Source organism: Choristoneura fumiferana, chromosome 12 (genome assembly GCF_025370935.1).
Source record: "Choristoneura fumiferana chromosome 12, NRCan_CFum_1, whole genome shotgun sequence".
Lineage (NCBI taxonomy): Eukaryota > Metazoa > Arthropoda > Insecta > Lepidoptera > Tortricidae > Choristoneura > Choristoneura fumiferana.
The window spans coordinates 15,543,460-15,564,736 of record NC_133483.1 but is presented as its reverse complement, the minus strand read 5'-3'; the positions used below and the strand labels follow the sequence as shown (position 1 = coordinate 15,564,736).

General features: G+C 36.6%; 1 protein-coding gene across 3 annotated transcripts in view; it reads right to left on the bottom strand.

Moving 5' to 3' along the window:
• Nucleotides 1-2,544: 2,544 nt before the first annotated feature.
• The window catches only part of sfl (N-deacetylase and N-sulfotransferase sfl), a 121,754-nt gene continuing 103,021 nt past the window's right edge, over nt 2,545-21,277 (bottom strand). For all 3 annotated transcript variants that reach the window (XM_074095475.1, XM_074095478.1, XM_074095477.1), the window contains exons 9-15: nt 19,867-20,029; nt 15,211-15,393; nt 9,624-9,844; nt 7,725-7,880; nt 5,793-5,909; nt 5,187-5,366; nt 2,545-4,586 (exon numbers count right to left, since the gene is read on the bottom strand). In XM_074095475.1, the coding sequence (XP_073951576.1) occupies nt 4,364-4,586; nt 5,187-5,366; nt 5,793-5,909; nt 7,725-7,880; nt 9,624-9,844; nt 15,211-15,393; nt 19,867-20,029 (1,243 nt within the window). In that variant the 3' untranslated portion in view covers nt 2,545-4,363. The remainder of the gene's footprint in view (nt 4,587-5,186; nt 5,367-5,792; nt 5,910-7,724; nt 7,881-9,623; nt 9,845-15,210; nt 15,394-19,866; nt 20,030-21,277) is intronic.

Sequence of the window (21,277 nt, the reverse complement as noted above, 5' to 3'; positions counted from 1 at the left end):
TTTATGGGGTGATGAACAGCAGCGTTTCAATTTTATGCACAGTCAGTACCCACTAATGGGGAATGGATGAAAATTTAAAAAACGGTTGAAACTTTTTTATCGATAGGAATAACCTTTCCAAGTCTTCCATTTTTATTTGTTATTACTTTCTAATGTATCTTTCTATGTATGGTTTATAAAATATGTGTAAATAAATTATATTTTTTCAGTTTCTACCTACTAATGAGGAATGAATGAAAATTTAAAAAACGCTTGAAACTTTTTTTATCGATAGGAATAATAACCTTTCCAATTAACAAAAAAATAATCTGATTTTTAAGTAGCATCAATTACCTAATTAAAAAAATAAAAGTTTTCTTTACCGACAAAAGACGATAGTCGGGCCGGTTACAGATTGTTCCATAATAGCACAGAACAAAAAACTTTAAAAAAGAATTTATGTATGTGTCTTTGGCTCGTTCGTTTTGACTAAGATTAAGAAAAAAAGAAGTTATGTGTCTTTGACTCCTTCGTTTTGACAGATGGCACTCTTTACCGGCCCGGATAATACCGATATGGAAGGAAATACCGACCCAGTTTTTCATGTACACACCCATAGAGGCTCATGAGAGTCAGTTTCTATGGGCGCGGTCAGTATTTCCATTTTGGTGTTATCCGGGCCGGTAAAGAGTGCCATCTGTCAAAACGAAGGAGTCAAAGACACATAACTTCTTTTTTTCTTAATTTTTTGTCCTGGGCTATGGAACAACCCGTAACCAACCGGACTATCGTAATTTGGCAGTAAAGAAAACTGATTCATTTTTCAAAATCTGATACTTTTTTCTGTTAATTAAAAAGGATTTTCCTATCGATAAAAAAAGTTTCAAGCGTTTCTTAAATTTTCATCCATTCCCCATTAGGCCTAAGTATCTAAATGTGTGATATTTTTTGTCATGTTGTGGCTGTTATCCTACTGTAAAAAGTATTTCAGTCACCGCTTCCAGTTCGTACTTGGATCGACTTAAAATTTTGTAGGTAGGTACCCTACCTACGGATAGGTAGGTACATGTAGTCCAAATGACAATGCAAGTAAGACAGACAGCAAAAAACTTACACATTAAAAAATGATTTTTTACAGAAACCCATCTTTATGTTTAGACATCGGCTATTCTCTAGCCTTTACTACTTCAATCAAACTTTTCAGGACGCCCTTTCTAATAGTAACCCATGCAAAAAAAACCCAAATTTTATGAACTGACATTACCAGCAGTTATTTCCGAAAGCCGTTAGGGCGTATAAGGCTATAAACCAAACCGCACCTTGTTTCGGATGCACTAATAAAAATGGGAAGTTATAGCCCCATGTAAAATATATCCAGAGCACATCGTATTGAACAATGCGGTGCAAGCGATGCTTATACATTTTTCAAGACGTTCGGCTCGAGTTAGATTGCATTTCTCCAGAATTGCATTCTCCTTGGAAATGGTTTCACGTATTGCCGTGCAATGTAGGTACATCTATGATCACATTTAATATCAAGGTGGGAAAAAATTAAAAGTTTCATTGCGCATAGGTATAATAAGTATCTATCTGAATGCACGGAAACAACGAGTGATCGATTGATTGAATGAAAATATCTATATGGAAGTATAGGTACCTGTATCATGTTAGCGAAACGATTCTATTCGTGACTGCAGTCGTTGCAATGTGGCCGGAACGTCGATGTAACTTTAGTGATGTAAAAAAGTCCTGAGAGTCCGTCACCGGGTCAGAAAAATTAATAACCCCTAATCGTTCAATCTGTTCGCTCCAACTGCCATCAAATGAGATTTATTGCTCTAATCATAGTCTAACCGAAGATATGTTTACAAGACTGTGCATTTTTATATAAATGCTCTAGGTTTATTTTCTTGCGCATATTAGATGTTTGTAGATTAATTAAATCCAAGTTTCTTCGCATATTCAGTAGAATAAGTAATATTATTTTATCTACACCCATATAGTAAATCCTCCATTATGCGTTGAAAAACCATAGATAGTGATCAGCATTACGACATTGGATTCTATAATGAACACGGCTGTATTGTACATCATACAGCACCGGTGCAGTAGGGTGGCGTTCACGTCGCGCAGGTCGTCGGCGCGCACGAGCAGGCGCAGGTCGTCGCGCGCGCAGCGGGCGCAGCTCGTGGGGCAGACATACCTATCTAGTTAGAGTTAATGCAGGTCATTCTCAATGGTTCTTGAACGCATGATAGAGGATTTAATATATGGATGTAGATAAAATATACGTAACGTACGATAAAAGTACGTAATTAGGCCTTAAAACATTGTGACCCTATTATGAAACGAGGCGTAGTTTCATAAAACCACACTCCTGTTTTAAGGACCCCTATTACGATACAGTTGCATAAATAACTATTTTTATCTCATCAAGGGCTTAACCATTTCGGACGAAGAATTAAAATTATATATCACGTTTGCATGGGAAAATATCAAACGAGGAAACGAGGGTAGGGCGCCGGGGGTCCAGGTTGTAAGATAAAACAATTACCAAGTTCCAAATTAGATCCAAATCATTTATTAAAATAAGTGATGTATTAATTTCTTACAAAGAACACATTTTAAGAGCAGTCTGCTGTATCATTTAAAACATTTATACATCATGATAAAGTAACAATGATAATTTCGTAATGAAACAAGTTTGATTATGTGGACATTTCCTACACGGTAAAAGTTGAAGTCGTCTTATTGCCAAGCAAACACAACCGTTCCTCAGGAACCCTCTGCGTAGAGCGCCGCTGCGCCGATCCCTACCTATGTACATAAACATGTCAATAGCAACACCACAATAAAATCAAGATACAGGTTTCATAGCTCGCCTCTAAACATTGTAAGGCCATTTTCTACGTAACACACAACTTCACAACATTAAGAATATCGGAAGTGTAGACATAAACTTTAAAATGTAGGTATAAAGCATTTTTGTAAAATGTACTTAGATATTCATAAACAAAGTAAAATTCATTAACATTTAATGCTCTATTGAAATCAATTTCATAGTCATAATATTAGATTCTATTTACTTATACGAAACAGTTTTTTTTACAAGTTTTTAGTGCCGACCTCTAATATAACTCAATATTTTCTAAGAAAAAGTCGTAAAAAGATGTCGATTTCAACTGTCGGTCTCCTCTCTTCGCCAATAAATTCATGAATATCAAAATATATACCAAATACTTTTTATATGTATTCATTCCTTGCGTCATCAAGTCATCATGATATCAATTATTTTAAATACAATGCCTTTTGTTAGTTCCTATATAGAACGCTTACGGCTAAACTGCAGGTAACTTTACGGGAACAACACAAACTGAATGTTTTATGTACTTAAACTAAATGTTTCAAATTACCTATGGATTGAATTGACAAAAATAATTGTGATCTTTTTCACATGTCTAAGACTAGTTTGTTCTAATTTATCAAACAAATTGAAACTATCAAACACCATAAAAAAGACTATTAGTGCCGTTTTCAATAATATGAATTTGTATGGCACAGAAAGACGTAGAAATCGGTAATTGATCTAATTATTCGATATGATAAGTGTAAAATTATAATTACAAATATACAAATTGCATCAGGTACTTAATAAAATTGTAATTCATCTGAAAATCAATATTTACACGTAGGTAAATGGCATGTAACTATATGGAATGACAATAGATGAACCAGAAGTCGAACATGCGGTGAAACCACGCAGTGCTTCACTATGCCGGCTCGCTATACACACCTGATGAGTGCAGCAAACTATGATAATTAATTAAGCTCGCTTCTGTGGCTAAGCTGCAAGAATTATTGCATTACTTCGTACTAAAATTAAAACATGTAAAACAATCGGTGAAAATGTATCTTTTAATACTTAAAATAGCACCTAAACCGACATTCTCATTAATTATGCCGGATATTATCTTTACACAAAAATATAACTAAATCAAAAAATAGCTAAATCATATCTCAGGCAAGTCAATTTAAAATAATAATCGCTGTACTTTGCGAGAACTTTTCTATGTACTAACGTCTTAACAATAAGAGTTAAAATTAATCTCGTGAAAAAAATCGTCGACGTCTCAATTGTAGAGATCGAGAACATTTAAGTCGTTTGCAATATCACTCTTTAAAATATTCTTTTATAAGATTGTTAGACAAAGATATTTTCAACAATGGTACCTAATGTCACACGAAAACACTTTGAAAAACAACATTGTTTGCATCCCACGGCGCCGGCGACCCGACTAGGTCAGGGTATGGTGACGACGCATACTTTGATCAGTCCGCGAGGTATTTTCTTGTCTCGTTCCAACCTTTTAGGTTGAGAGATATGCTATCCATTAGAAGATAGTTCGTCTTTGAGCCACTGCGGGACCGGGCGACCCAATCTGACCAACAGCTTTGATAAAGCCGTGTTATGGGGCGTGTAGTATCGCTTTAAGAATTTGGCCGACCTTTCTTCCATGGGCGGGTAAATGCGCCCTTTAGATTTACCGAGACATTTCGTCCGCTCATTGCTTACGGCTTGGCAGAAAAATCCCTTCTTCGGGTCGTACCTGTTGAACATAAAAGATTAATTACTTAATGACCCTTCGACCCGGACAGCGACGAATGATATTTATTGTGTGTTTTGTGAGGATTGTGCTCGGCAAACTACTTCAGATACTCGATATAAAGTAATAACTCGCTACGGAAACGGAACTGTGTTTACACATAAAATTGTTTTCATGTTACACTTCAGGGTTCTCAAAGGGCTCTAATATTTTAGCGTCGAGATCGAGGCAAACAACGGGAAGGTAGCAGCGGAGTTCGTCGATACGCGCGCACGTAACGCGTGTCCTACGTATTGGGGTCGATACTCGTGCATTTCTCCGGAATTTTATCAGACAATCCGTCTCACGCTAAGCTAAAATAACAAACACTTTAAATGTCAGGTAATTTATAAGGTAAAATTACCCACATAATTTGCTGTCTTCGACAAATTAAGTCTTAGATAGCAACATGAACAACATATAAATTTAAAATGCGTCTTCATACTGAATCAAATCGAATCGCAGCCACAGGAGCCTCAGTCAATTAAATTCTTCTGAAAATAAGAAATTAAAGCAAGTAATGCAGTGTAATTTCGTGGTCCATCACTGGCCCTATATACTTACTTGAGTAGCTTATTGTAGTCCAGTGCAGGGAGCTTGAGGAACTTCTGTAGCGCGTGCATGGCAGTAGCGGGCTCGGCGCGTAACAACGCTCCGTCCAATATATGCAGCTGGTGGGGACTGTACTCTGCCAGCCAACGCTCTAGGAAGTGACTGTACTTGCCCGGATTCAGGCAACGGTTCCTGTACAAAATTTACTTTAAGAACTTCACTACTAAGAAAATCAATATAATACTTATCACTGAGGCTTTAAAGTATCAGCTATATTTTAAAGCAAATTAATACTGCAGTTCATCTTATTGAACTGACTACGAAGCTATAAAGGTAGGTCTCGGGTTTCATCCATAGTATGTAGGAAAAATATGTACGAATTTGAGTTGGATGTTTCAGGTGTAGTGTAATGCATTAAGCTTTGCTTAGTCTGAGACTAGTTCATGCAATTAGTGTTAATAATCCCATGATAAATATTCATTTATTTGACAAATTACAGCAAAATCATGCGCCGCTACTGTATATTAAAATATAATACAAATGGAATGCTGTCAGTGTGTAATATTAGACATTTACTTGAATTTCTGTGTTTTAGATTTTGAACTTTTTAGGACTTACCTCAAATCCCTTAGAGGCTTTGGAGCCGAGTCGTTGGTTGTGATGACAGTATGGAAGGTGTAGTTTTTGGCGATTGGGTCTCCGTGCGACCGTATGTGTTGATACCACGAATAAGCCCTGCACACAAGCAGCAAATATAATTACATAATATCAGCCTACATCGTTCCTAATTCGGTTATGAGTAAAGGCTGACCAGAATTATAAAAACCTCGCCATATTGCGGAAAACCAATAGAACTAATTTCTTGCACTGGTAACAATAAATTCAAATGTCATCTGTCTATTGCTGTCAAAATTTAACGTTGTTTGCGCGTCGTATTTTAAAGTGTTATTTTTTTTTTTTTTGCCTTTAAATGCCGAAGATTATCCATAGCCTTGGAAGGAAAATAATTCACATTGTAAAAAAGTATTTGTCATAGAAAAAGTCTGAAGGATTAGAAAATATTCCTTTAAATAAGATTACCGACACCGTTATCAATATGACTGGGTAGGTACCGTATAATAAGTGTAAAGAATGTAGCAAAATAAAACGTAGAAGTGCTGCCCTCGCGTCAGGTTTTTTATATTCCTGGTCAGCCTTTATATATTAATTACAAATATTATGGTAATTGGTTACAGCTCGTTGGCATGGATGAATGCATTTAAGTAGGGTTCAGTTGTTCAAAAGTGAGCGCAGTGAAGTCGCCAATAAACGTCATACTTGTAGCTTGGCAAAATTAGTGACGTAACTAAAATTATAAAGTTCAATTATCATGATCACGCCCTGTATACGTCCCACTGCTGGGCACAGGCTTCCTCTCAGAATGAGAGGGCTTGAGCCGTAGTTCCTATGCCGACCCAGTGCAGATTGGAAACTTCACACACACACCTTTGAATTGCTTCGCAGATTCGTCTCATTCATGATGTTTCCATTCACCGTAAAGCTCGAGGCAAATGTCAAATGTAATTTCGGAAAACTCAAAGGTGCGAGCCTGGATTTGAACCCACGATCCTCTGCTTGAGATACCATGGGTCAAACCGCTAGGCCAACCACTACAAATACGTAAGTAAGTATATAATAAATGTATGTAAATGTTGTATATACCGCACCGGTCGCATCCAAACAAGATTCTAGATCAAACTCTTTATCGAAACGAACTATACAAACCAGTGGTACTTGAATTTATAAAACAAAAGTTCAAACACAAAGAAAACAATTAATTTATATTTATTAATTTACTCCGTTCTCATAAATTCAATGACGGCGAACTTTTAGCCGTCTAAAGTAACTATACAATTAAATTATAATATAATCCATACCGATTTTCATTATTTGTATAGAAACTAATTTTAATTAAGATATCCACAATTCGGGGATTACATTTCGCTACTCGGATCAACTTCAATTAAAATTGTTTTCAGGCTGCGGACGACAGATAAAAAGTAATTTTGCTTCTACAAGATCAGAGATATGGAAGAGCTTATAAGATTCCGCATTTATTGATCGACCGCCTGTGAATCAACACGAAGGCAAGCAAATTTTAACATAATATGCAATTGTGCATAAGACATGAGGACATAGTAGTAGCTGATATATTTGTGTAATTAACTTAAATATTATAAATTCGAAAGTAATTCTATCGTTTTGTATACCTTTGTGTTACGGTCACGAGCGCTAATTTGGGCCCATTTCGTCAAAAAATCCTTTGAATTGTCATACAAAATGACAGACATTCGATTTTAAGTGGGTCCCAAATTGACGCTCCTGACTACACCTTCGCTTAAATCACTGAACCGATCTGTGATTTATTTGGCATTATTTGAGACTCTGGGAAGGATACAGGATAGTTTTATCCCGGAAAATAGCATACTCCTAGTTCCCGCGGGATAGCGATAAACGATTTTTTCGCAGATGGAGTCGCGAGTACTAAACAGCTAGTTTTATATAAGTTACCTCTTGGAGGGCGATATGAGTATAGTGATTATCTTGGCATTGGGCAGGAGTGCGTGCGCCCGCCGCGGCACTAAGTCCCCCTCGAAGTATGTCGCCGACTTCTCGAATGTCATCTGTGTGCCGTTGCCCAAGTTCGGAGGGAAGAAATTTAAGTACCTGTTTGAAACAAACAAACATACCCATTTTTAAAGCAGTGTTTTAAAGGCTTATATTTTATGACCAGAGGCCGTATTGCGAGGAACGTTTTCCTGACGCTCGTAATTGCAATCAAATGACAGCTTTTGTATGCGAAATCTGTCATTTAATTGCGATCGCGAGCGTCAGAAACGTTAGGCACTACGGCCTCAGGTGTTTACCTCTTAAATAAATATAAACTGAGTTTTGAGAATCAGAAGGAAGAGCAATGCAATGAATATTTAACAGTTGTCATAATTAGCACAAACGAAATTTCCATTTGAGTAGCGCTGTGCAGACATTATTATTTCATTCCTGGCACCAAAACAATTTTAAATTATAATCTACATGTATAGCAATTACATGCACTATGGTAAATAACAATTTGGTTAGCTAACGGACGGAGTCACAGATACATTATCGAGTTAGACAATACAGGCGAGTCCAGTGTGAATGTTGTAAAAAAGAAAAATATTCCTCCTTTATGCCGCATAATATGCCTATTCTCTTGTCCATTGAAATCTATATTATGAAATAGCCTTCGAAAATATCGATTTCGCCGCGTGGGAGGTGACATTTTTAAAAAGTATTCCCGGGGCTGGTGTAGTCTTCATCACTATGATATATAATCTAGTGGCGTTAAGAATATTATAAAATACGATAGGCATTCATCCAGTTCTAGTGCTTACTAAGTCTACTGGTCAGTGTGTCTATATGGCGCTAAACACAGCAAATAGAGCACATATAGGTAGACATATACAATCGCTATCTGATTGAATCGGGATAGAGTAATTTACACTAGGTGTAGTTCGAGCGTTTGACCTTTGCGACCACACTTCGATTCCAATTACTACCAACTGAGGCGCCCGTCTTACAAGAAACAGTACAGAAACAAAGTAATTTATTGTTAATTTAGCATTTAGATTGTTGTCGCGGTGAGCACTTGCTTCGTATTTTGCTACAAAGAGTGCATGCAAATAACCCCGCTACCTGTTCTGTCTCCATTTATATTATCAGACACGTTTACTTATCAGCGGGAGACATTTTAAGCGCCACTTTACCGTCCTATTGTTGCCTAAAGACATTGTAATGACGTAAGTGGTCTTTACCTTCCTCCGTAACAAGTAACAATAGTGATGTTTGTTCCTGATAACCGCACAAATAGCGAGCGCTTGAGTGCTTTGAACACCAAGTCAAGCAAGATACCGAGTGCGCCAACACACTAGTCATTTAACAGAATACGTATGTACTTTTTACTTGCATTTCGATTCGCTGCTCTTACAAAAAAAAAATGCAAATATATCTGTACATTGTCCGGGGTATTTATCCAGGATGCCTATTGGTGTAACGTGCCGCAGGCGTTACACCTCCACTGTAAAACTCGTTAAAATTCGACCAACGAAAAGTGTCATGCCATTTATTTTTGGATTACACAGTTGTTATTTTTCTTCGACGCTTTTTTAATAAGTTCTTAATGACGTATTCCTTATACACTGATATTACGGTGAAATTACTGGCACTTGAAGTATCCCATCTTAGGCCTCTAGCTTGGCAACGCATCTGCAATACCCCTGGTGTTGCAGATGTTTATGGGAGGTGGTGATCTCTTACCATCAGGAGACCCGCTTGCTCGTTTGCTATCCAGTCGAATAAAAAATAAATAAATAAAGGCAGCTGTTAGAGGCAGAGAGATGAGTTACAATATTTGAGCAATAAAAAACTTACCAGTCCAATCCTTTCATGTAATTGTTGTTATTGAAAAACTGCAGTTCCTCGTAGGTGGTCGGGCTTGGCAGGTTGGGCACGAGCGACGGATGCATAGCCAGGAACGTGTACAGCGCCGTGCTGCCAGTCTTTTGGGGCCCGATGACCAATACTTTGGGCAACGTGCCGCACCATTTGTTCTTCGACCAGATGCGCTTGTGGCGGATGTCGTCACATGGATTCTATGACAATACATTAAACAGTATAAATGAGAAAGTTAATGAAGTATGTAACGTCTAAACTGATTTACATGGAATTTAAAATGGAGAGGAGATTCATTTTTTTGCTGTTTTTCAAAAGCCTCTCCTTTTTTCCGCCACTCTTTGGAGATTAGAGAGATCTTGTGAATAATATATCGATTAGATATTGTTTTTTTTTGTTCAATTGGGTTTGTTGCACAGGTTTACGTTTTGAAAATTGGTTCAGTAATAGTGCTTTTATTCACGTTTACTTGCAATGTCTGGGCTATTCTAGATGCATCAAATGATTTTAACGATTTATCTGGTTAATGCGTTTTAAAATTGTATGTTAATATAGTATTACTGTGTAAACGGACACTTTCGCAAAATGAGAATCAAATGTTGTGACAGCTAATAATGAATTAAAACTGCTTTTACAAAAGCAGTAACTACCTGATTTCACGTAAAAAAACGTACTTATAAAATATTTCTGGACCCACTTAAAGGAAACAAGATTTGTTTCAATCTTATGATTATAAAAGAAATGGTAAGTAATTCACCAAAAGAAACCAAATTATGTTTAAACTGGAATCTGTTTTCGATACAAAACGTTGTTAAGTGAAAATCGTCCACATAAAGATTATAATTCATAGACGATTGAACTCAAATCCGAACGACATTAATGTGTTGGAATTTAAAAGGAATTTCAACAGGATTTGCGACATAAAGAGGAAGGGAATCTACTTAAGAAGTAAATAAATAGCATGAATAAGCGGGTTGTCGCCGAATTGAATTTGTTTAAATATAAGAGACCTTAGAATTAGAACATTGAAACGGAACGAAAAACTAACTTTCGTATCTGAGGTAATGCCATGAATACGTTGCGATTATCAGCATCTGTAGCATACAAAGAAGCCTTCTTCACTCATTGAAATTATAATGACTAGCTAGGTTCTAACCATTTATAGGATACGCAAAATACGCATGTAGTTTCCACTTGAGAAATAAGATAAATGGCCCCCCATCCTAGTGTTTTGGTACTGTTTATCACATTTAATGAGCTTGTTTTCCAAATTTACCTATTTATGTAGGAATAAAGGGGTAAATGTTCTACACGTGTCATATTTAAGCTGCAGCCTGGGCTACATGAACCCGTATATAACACTAACAATGTGCGATGGTTCGGCGCTCCAGGCTTCAGAACAATATTTGCTTTTTGTATCCAAATATTTGCACGGGTGCCGAAAATTTGTCTGTTGAAACAAATGTTTGGATGCTATCTCTAAAAACACGATTCAATGCATATTCCTAATATGATATGCAGATTTTAATTTATCACTTGAGCAAACCGATGAACTATCACGTTTCAGATGTCAAACATACGTGGGATATCCTGTTCATATTTCAGGGATACTGTACATATCTCGCAGGCCGCTAAAATATTAAAACATGCGCCATAAATATTGTTTTTGCAAGGCAAATTTACTCGGAGTCGAATATGCCGCTCCGCTGTAGTAGTATTGATGTGTTTTCGTTTACGTATAACGAAAGTATCATAATTCGTTTTTTAATGTGGTAGATAGGTTAGTAAGTATAGATGTACCTACGATATTTTGACGATTCACGAATAACAAAGAATAAAAGGTGTGCCATTAGGCACAACATTTACAGGCGCCCAACCAATGGATACGCGATTTCAATCAACATGTGTTGTTCAGCGTTTCCAACAAAGGCCAGCGTAAAATATTTACAGTGATAATAAAACATTTCGCTTTCATGCACTGAACAATTTTGTTTACAGGAATTATTAATTTGTATTTTATTTCTTTATTTTCGGAAATATTTAGCTTAGCTACGCGAATCGATATCAACGAATAAGGTTCTGTTAAAATATAAAGTATTCCTTAAGTTTGAATGTCATTAAAATTCCTGCGAACTCAAAGTCAAATATCTTTATTCAATTTAGACTTAAGATTGTTACAAAAAAAAACTATCAACTATGGGTTTGGGTGATAGGTAGTTTTTGAAATGAAATGAAATTCTTTATTTGCATTGAACGGGTTACATCATGTCAATATCTTATCTGTTGTTGATGTTATTTAATCTACTTCATAATTCCAATTTGACTGAAACGTCATAGTTTTTCGATGCGCAGGTACTCACTTCTATATACCAGTGACGTGGAGTGAATATTTCGGTTAGGCAGAATGAAAGAGGCGTGAGTTAGCTAAGACTCAAATTTAGATGAAAAAAATCGCCGGTAGAGTGTAGACATCAGTCGTTTTACTTGTCATCATTGACTATACGTATACGTCTTAGGCATCTCGGCTGGAATCGAGCAGTTACGGCGCCCAGCCTCTATGCTGAACTTGTAAACCTCAAAGATGTCAAAAATCCTGGATTAAGTCTTCAGCAGTTTTTACAATTTACGCGATAGGCATAAATAATAAATGAGCACGTATGCTTAGTCGACATCTCAGAAATCAAACCAATTTCCACTGTCTGAAAAAATGCAATAAATCCAGATACAACACCGGAGGTAATTCAAAACCTACTCCAACCGCGAGTGAAGGTAATAAATCATAAAAAAAAAACTTTTATATATCACCCATCGCGCGCCCAAACATATTTCCAAGTTTTTTCGCGATTTTCGAGCCCTCTATCAGCGGCGAAGCGGAAAGGCGGATGAGAGATTAGACTACAGACTGCGCCCGTAATACATATTGATTCATACGCCGAAACGGCTCCGATACCATCCTGTAATATTTAACGTGAGAATAATCATGTATAGTGTTATGCTTGGAATATTAAAATACGGGTTGGCTTCTGTGCTTGAGGAAAAATTATGTCACGCAGTTCCGGGAATCGACTATTTTGATGTGACTAACAAATTCATATAGCAGCCCCATAAACAATTCTATGGTTGTTTATAGCCTGAAATAAACGTTAATTTCATTTAATGAATATCCAAACAACGTCTTTTATACATTTTGATAAGCTCTTAACAATTAGCTCATTTTGCAGGCTTCAAGTTTTGTGTTGTCGACAAGATACTCACAAAGGCGTATATTAACGTTAATAGACATGAGTTGTTCTATTTTTAATCGACTTCAAAAAAGGAGGAGGTTATTAATTCGGATGTATTTTTTGTTTTTAATGTTTGTTATCTCAGAACTCTGTTATTTATGAACCGATTTTTTTTTGCGTTCGTCTAGGATGTCTTCAATTAAATCCCATATGCAGCAAATTAGGATCTGATGATTGGATCTTAAGGAAATCGAGAGAACTCTTCAAATGTTGTAGGGACACCTATAGTAAATTGTTTTTATTTAGTAGTAACTCGTGCATTTGCATTTGAAAATCATTATTTGGTGAAGTGAAGCTGATGATGAAGACCACAGTAACCATCGGAGTTACTACTCAATAACAAGTATTTCACGGGTTGAATTTCAATTACTTTAACACAGTTGCTAAGCGATTTATGCGCCTCGTAATGCATATGGTAAAACGGGTGGTGAAGCACCAGGACTCCTCAATAATGAACGTCTCTGCATCGGAAAAAGCAATCTTTCGTAAAAGGTGACGAGCAGTTGATATTAAACTATTGTATCTTAGATTATTTACCTACACTAAAAAGCGTGAAAATAATTTTACAACAAAAAATTTAACCAACTACAAAAAACCATGAAAATAATTTTCTACCAGTCTGAAGTCGGTCGGTGCCTCAGCACGAACCAGCAGGAGTGATTGAAGCCCAATATAAAGTGCATAGGTGAGGTAGATGACTATAGGTCCACTCCTGCTGGCTCGTGCTGAGGCACCGACCGACTTCAGACTGGTAGAAAATTATTTTCAGGATTTTTTGTAGTCGGTTCAATTTTCATATTTGTCATACAATTTTATGAACATATTTGTTATTCACTATCGATGATGTACCTACGCCTTCGTATACTGCACGTAGTGTCATAAAAAGTAAGAAACAATTTACACAGTGCTTCTCCAGACGCCTCGCGTGCTTTCGTTAATGGAGTTGATACTGTAACGCTCGATATCCGATATCCGTTTGAAAGCCTCGCAGGTACGCTGCAAAGACAGCAATTACGACACATCGGATAACTCCACCAGCCTCAGAAGCCGAACACGGAACCGTACAGGAAATGAACAAGCAGGTTGAGACAATTTATTTACAGGATACTGCGGAAACGACGCAGCCGTTGTATCCGGATAATATGCATGAGATGATACTAGTTTCGTTATTAATTTAACTATGGTATTAATTTTCGCTTTGTGATTTTGGAGCGAAGCGGGCCTAGTTTTAAGCCTAGATGTTAGAGGAGGTATAAAGGACTTACCAACTCAAAGAGCTTAATTTCAAGAATACGTAATTCAGGGGCGGGTTCTACGCCACAACGCTAGTCAACACAGTTCAAATACTTGGGTTATCTACATACAATATAACTCCGTTCAAATGACTTCAAGTGATGTATTTGTGTAGTTAACGAGTCTGGGAATGAAATTGTTCAGTTAGGATATTTTGGATAGTGCCTATTACGAGTACCTACAGATCCTTTCTTCTGTCGGTTGTATAGTCGCTACCAACTGAATAGAACCGTAATGTCAATAGCATATGTGCTTGTTTTGTTATTATAGAGCATCTAGACAGTATCATAGCCTTCATTAGCTAACGGTTCAAAGATTTGCTATTTAGACGTTGTGAAATAGCCATTAAAGAAACGCACTGTTAAAATATCCCTTATATGTATCATTTATGTACTAATATCGTCGTCTTTTAGTTTACCTATTATTTCCCAAGTAATGCGTATCATCCATACGAAGAGGTGAGAATTTTAAGTTTCGTGTCCATATCACAGCAGGAACTGGGTAAAAACCAGCTTCAAAGATTTCGTTACATTCATAGTTACAGTTCCGAGAACCGGGAGACGAAGCGTTGGCAGGCTTCTCACTAGATGTAGTGACGACATCGTGAGAATTGCGGGCAACCGGTGGATGCAAGTGGCGTGTTGTCGTTTATTGTGGGGTTCTAAGGGGGAGGCCTTTGTTAAGCAGTGGACGTCTTCTGGCTGATCATCATCAGTTACAGCTGAGGCTAATATAAAATAATTTTAGAATATATTAAGAATAATTTAACAAAATGACATGTAATAATGATATTACCAAAAAGGAGTAACAGTATGAGTAATAATTTGTGTGTTAAGCAAGTTTGAACAAGAGAGAAGAGCCTTTTACACAGCAGTGAGGCACAAAACGTAATGTGTACTCACTTCACTCACCTCAAGTGAACATAGGGGAGGCATATGTCCAACAGTGGACGTTCTGCGGCTAATATGATGATGATGATGTGTACTCACCCCCCAAAGCGGGCTGAGCTCGTCAGGTCGCAGCTGGAAGTATTTGTCGGCGAGCGCAAGCGGCGGCGCGGACGCGAGCCGAACGTTCGTCCAGCATCGCAGGAATTTCACCACAGACTCGAAAGTGTACAGCGCGAGCCGGTCGTTCCCATAGTTTGACATGTGCGTCATGAATATGTTTATCTGTTGACAAGTGCAAAATCAGAATAGCTAGTGTCCTAAAAAAGCTAATTAGTCTGCCAGTTACATTATCACAAAATATTGGAGTTGGACACGTATTTTTTCTTTATACCAATTAAACAAAAATAGTACATTACTGCATAGGCCGCGAAATAGGGGATTGCCGACAATCCCTGCTCACGGACGAGGCTTGTATAGTGCTTTTCTCAAATAAATCCAAGGAAATAATAACATGTCACCATGTCACTTGATGAACTCATAACGGATACATTAAACGACTCGTTTTAGTTTAGGTATACAAAAAATAACCTATTTGTTTTTTTTCTATTCCCGCCAATATACTCTTTTTCGTCTTTTTTATTGTAAGCTGTTCGGGTTAATGTTTTTGCCACCAAGTCTTGAGATGATTTTATTTATTAAAAAATGACGATAAGTACCTAAGTAATTTGTTTTTCCCAATATATATAATATTATAAACGCGAAAGTTTGTAAGTCTGTTTGTTTGTTTGTTACTCCATCACATATCCATAAATGTCAATCCTTGTTTATTACATTGAATACCTGATTTAATCTAATTAAATATTCTAATCAAATAACAGATTAAAAAGTAAATACACATTCACAAACTATGTTCTTCTTAATTGGCAGTATGCCTTACATAGATAGTAAATAAAAATAAATAAAACGCAATGAAACAAAACAAAAGACAATCACTTTGCTGGCGATGGCCAGGCAATGTTGTTTGAAATTCCATTACTGTCTTCTAATTTGAAATTAGAACAAATGTTCAATAAGTGCTATACAAAGACGTACTTCGCGTTCTATCATCACTAATATAACAACGGCATTTCCCTGGATGTTTGAGAAAATAATATAAAGATGTAGCCAGTTATATTTCCGCGTGACGTCACGGCGCCTAACTCCAGAGCTTAACTCGCTTTTCTTTGTAATTTTTTGTTTGATTGAAAAAATACGTGCCCAATATTTTTTCATACCTAATTCAACTGACGGACAAAAAAAAATATTGTTGTTTTTAACCCAGGAAACTCTACACACCTAATTAAATTACAACACAAACAAAATAAAAAACATTTTTGAGTTACATTTGCCATCGTGTATCTCAAAGTATTCTGCATCAAATTGGAAATATTTTTTTTTTTTAAATGACAATATCAATCATTATTAGTTATATTCAATTAATTAGCACATACTTTTTACGCGCTTTCAAAACGCGATTCCATCCACTATAATATTTGAATGGCAACCGCAAGCTGTGATTATATGCCAACTCCACTGACTATTTGTTTATTTCAAAGCAACTAGCAAGGCAATTATAAAGTTCGTCGGACATGAATCTGGTTTGCGAGTTTAAAATATATTTTTTTATCAGTAGTTAATGGTGTCAACTATACAAGCTATATACCAAGAAGTAGTAATAAGATAAATAGTATGTTGTTGTTTGAAAGAAAGAAAGGAAGAAATAGTTATTTGTGTCATAAGGGAGCAAAATGGTGTATTTACGGCGAAGGCGTAAATTGAATCCAGAATGTAGCGAAGGATTCTACAATAGAATCCTAAGCGTAATGAGGGATTCAAGTGTTAGCGCCTAAGATGAAAATAATTTTGCTCCCGAGTGGCTCATACAACTTTTCACACCGAGCATTAATAAACTTGAAAAAAATAATTGTAAATATTATTAAAGAACAACCAGCATAGAAAATGGCGTGGCTTTACAATTATCAACTTCAAAAAATGGCATTTGCAATGAAACACTTAGAAAAGCCTTGAACAGAAAAGTTGCACTTTGCTCCCTCTCGCCAGGGAGGAAAAGTTACTTTTCTGAAGGAGAGGTGTGAAAGCAATTTAATGCCCATAAAAAAACACATATTACCTAGTGAGATGAGAAGTTACATGCTCCAGCTATATGGCAAAAGGTTTAGGCTCAGCATGTGCGGCAAGGACTATGCTTCACCGCGCTGATTTTCAGCCTGCACCCTATTTGTGTTCCCTTCAGAATCGAACTAAGTATAAAAGTGATGAGTTGATGACATACTTTTACTAAATTACGGCACTCATCGATGAAATGTAATCCTTTTTTGAAATACAGTCTCTCCTAAAACCCATTTTCTTTATTTTTATCTCGATAAGCGGTTTTTTCCACGTGACATTATTATTTTACGTGTCATTTATTAATTTAATAATTTTAATTTCTCTTAGGCTAGGAGCGCACAGATAAAATTTTGTCACAGTGTCAGTCGGATCTCTGTTTTTCTCATTGTAACTAAAGTGAAGATAAAAGCCACAGATTAAGTATAGACTAGGTAGTTGAATTCAACACTAAAAACACTAATACTAAAAAATACTAATCAAAATATTAATTATTGATTCCACGCTGCGCATGACGGCAAAATATCAACAGAATTTTCAAGAAATTGTTTTAGTTTAATTTAAAATATCATTCAATGGAATAACAAGAGTTTCCACGAATAAACATTTTTCAATGCCTACAGATACAAAAAGTATAATGAGTGGGCGAGATCGAGAGCAGCTCGTTAAAAAATAAAGTAGCAGTCCAGAGTGGTTCCAAAGAAAAACAGATAAGATAATGATTTATTTACCAAAATTAAGATTACACAGTGATAGAATACAATATAATATTAATCGCCATGCAACTTATCAACTATATCAAGTGAACTGTTAAGGTTAGGTTAAGAATAACAAGTAAGAACAATAAAGTCGATAAGCGTAAAAATTGTTCCATTCATCCGCGATGTAAGTTCATAAATGCGTCAGTAATACGGCATCAACATGTGTCGCCGGTCAAAATAAAGATAACAGCTCTTATGTCAGCCATGTGATAGTAATAATGTTTACGCGAACGATACGGCCGGCAGTAAAATCAGAATGACTGCCACTCGCACTTTGTTAGATATTTATATTGACGCTTCTTGTGTCATCGTTTCATTCATGCGATAGTATCACCGGTTTATGCTGCCTTATTAGGGCGAATTAAGGTACGGGAGAAACGGTCGACAAAAATTTCATTACGCGTCAACGGAGCGAAATTTTACCCAAAGGCTGGAAAAAGAATTTTTTAAAGCTAGTCTTAGCATCGTTAGCTCGTGTATTTTGCTACCTTGACGCTCGATATGAAATTTTCCTTTTGTTTGTGAGAATGTATAAGTTTTCCAGAAATAATTCAATCGCTTTGGCAGTCTAAAAGTAGTCAGCATTGGCTATATTTGATCAGTCTAGTTTTTCTCAAATAATCCAGCCGCTTAATTTACCACTAATTGCTTTCAAAAGCTCTTCCACAAATCCGGAAACTAAACGGACAACTTTACTAGTCGAATGATTTTTGGTCAAAGTTAGAGTTAGTTTCGGCATGACCTAGTAATCTAACGAAGAGTAATCGGTTTGATTAACAGCGAGACTGTACAGAACCTAGATTTATAGAGCTTTTACATGTATCTTTCTCAAACATGTAACATGTTTTTTTTTGTATAACATTTATGTAAATGAGTAAAAAAAACTACCTGTTACTCGTCCGATCAATACTGAGAATTAAATATATAACAGAACAACACTACTACCAGCAGGAGCGTGCGTGTCAGTAAGTCTGATGGAGGAGCACCACCATTGATGAAACTTGCTGTTTGAAATAAGAATAAGTAGGTACTTCCATACTTCCAGTGTATTATTTTACCCGGGTATGAACGCTAGTCAAAGTCGAGATCATAAATATATGAAGGGTCCACGGAAAGAACATGCCTAGTCACCTTTTTTTTAAAATTGAGATTTTAATCTCAAAACGTAGAGCTGAACTGAATTAAATAATCTGAAAACAATATACAATATATATTTTTTATCTTTTAAATAAATGGTAACCATAGTAAGTGTTCGTGATGACTAACTTTCTTAGGTGACTAGACACGTTCTTTCCGTGGACACAACCATTGCATTACATACATTGTCTGTCATACACTGCACTTTTTGTTAGTACAAAAACGGCATTGATATTTTTGACGTCTTGGTAATACATAGCATCTTTATGACCATGACTGTAATCAGTTGTTAAAATTAACATTATTTTCAGAGTATCAAGGGTATAGACTTTTTCACGATCTTATTTGTCGATAATAACGTAAATCTAAAAACAGTACTGGATATTAAAGCTGCTTACAGTACGATTATCACCACTTTGACACTCGGCAATTCTACAATGATTGAAATCAAGATTTGGTCATGGCCGCTACAACATCTAATCCGGCTTTGTATATTAGACAAGGTAAAAAGCTTGATAGTAAAAAACAAAACAAATAGTAATTTGTTTATAATTTACCTTTACGATTTAAACCGAGACATCCCGAGTGTCAAAGTGGAAATAATCGTACGATGTTTTTGCTGACAAAAAAAAGATGCTCTTGGAGATCTGAGGCCACGTACAGGGTTGTTGTTTACGGAGAAGTTACTCACAGGGTTGTTGATAACAGTCTGGAAGAGCTCCCCGCCCTGGATGGAGCGGTCAAGACGCTGCCGTCCCCCCGGGTAACGCTCCAGTAGCAATGTGTGCGTGAACAGGCCGCACGTCTGACGGGGGAGCACCATCACCCCGCGGTGACGGAACCCGCGACGTAACCTGCGCCGGAGGGAACTGATTAGTAATGAACGTACTTAAGGCAATCAAGAGTAAAGTCGCGTATGTTTGTCCCAAGAGTAGACCAGCGCCAGCCGTAGGGCATCGTGATAATCCTTGGTGATAATAATTTTGTTGAAACTACTAGTAATGCCATTCATAAATATTTTTTTTGCTTTCTTTGTTAATTATAAGCGGGACGGACTGCATGGCGCACCGCAATTATCGTTTAGTGTATCCCTTAGAAAACCAATAAGTAATAGAATAGGGAAGGTAAGAATAGCTGCCAGCCGCTAGCTCTAGCGTCTGCTCTTTCATGTTCACTTTTTCACACCATCGGGCATTGGTTAACTGGCTTTCGTTTCTGTAAAAGCAGTATACCTTAAAATAATCCAGCTCAGCATATACTCGTACCAATATGCATTACGTTAGAAGCTAGATTGTGGCCGGGAGTGCGTCAAGTGTGAATGCCTAATGTTTTTAAATGAGTTTGCTGTTTAGCTGGATCTATGTCCGCAACATGTTAAACATAACATCCGTTGATATTTTTTTAGGCAAAAAGGCAGGTAAGATTACCTTTTGTATCAAAATATAATATTAAACGTAAGCCCAGACACACTAACAAGGGTTAAAGGTTTAGCGGTATCAGCGGAAAATAAAAAGGGATGTCGCAGCACTCAACGTCTCTTTTAGGTATACAACAACGTTGTATTTGGGGGAGAATAATAAATAGCAAATGTTACACAACAAAGAACGACCAGACCAGACCAGACGACCACCACCACCACCAGACCAGATGGCCTAGTGGTTAGAGAACCTGACTACGAAGCTTGAGGTCCCGGGTTCGATTCCCGTGTATTTTATAGATATTTGTATGAAAAATCAAATGTTTGTTCTCGGGTCTTGGGTGTTTGATATGTATTTAAGTATGCATCTATCTATATAATTATATTTATCCGTTGCTTGGTACCCATAACACAAGCTTTGCTAAACTTAGTTTGGGACTAGGTCAATTGGTGTGAATTGTCCCGTTATATTTATTTATTTATTTATTTAAAGCAATGTCAAATGAATCACGTAATCATTCAAACTGCTGTTATAAATAAAATGCAAACAGACGAACGTTTTCGGGTTTTATTTTGCGTTGAAAATTTTGGATTGATTAAAAAAGAGCAAAAAGGACTCATACGAGTATGTATGGCATACCTATTGTACATTTCGTTGGTATTAAAAGGTTGAATCAACAACAAC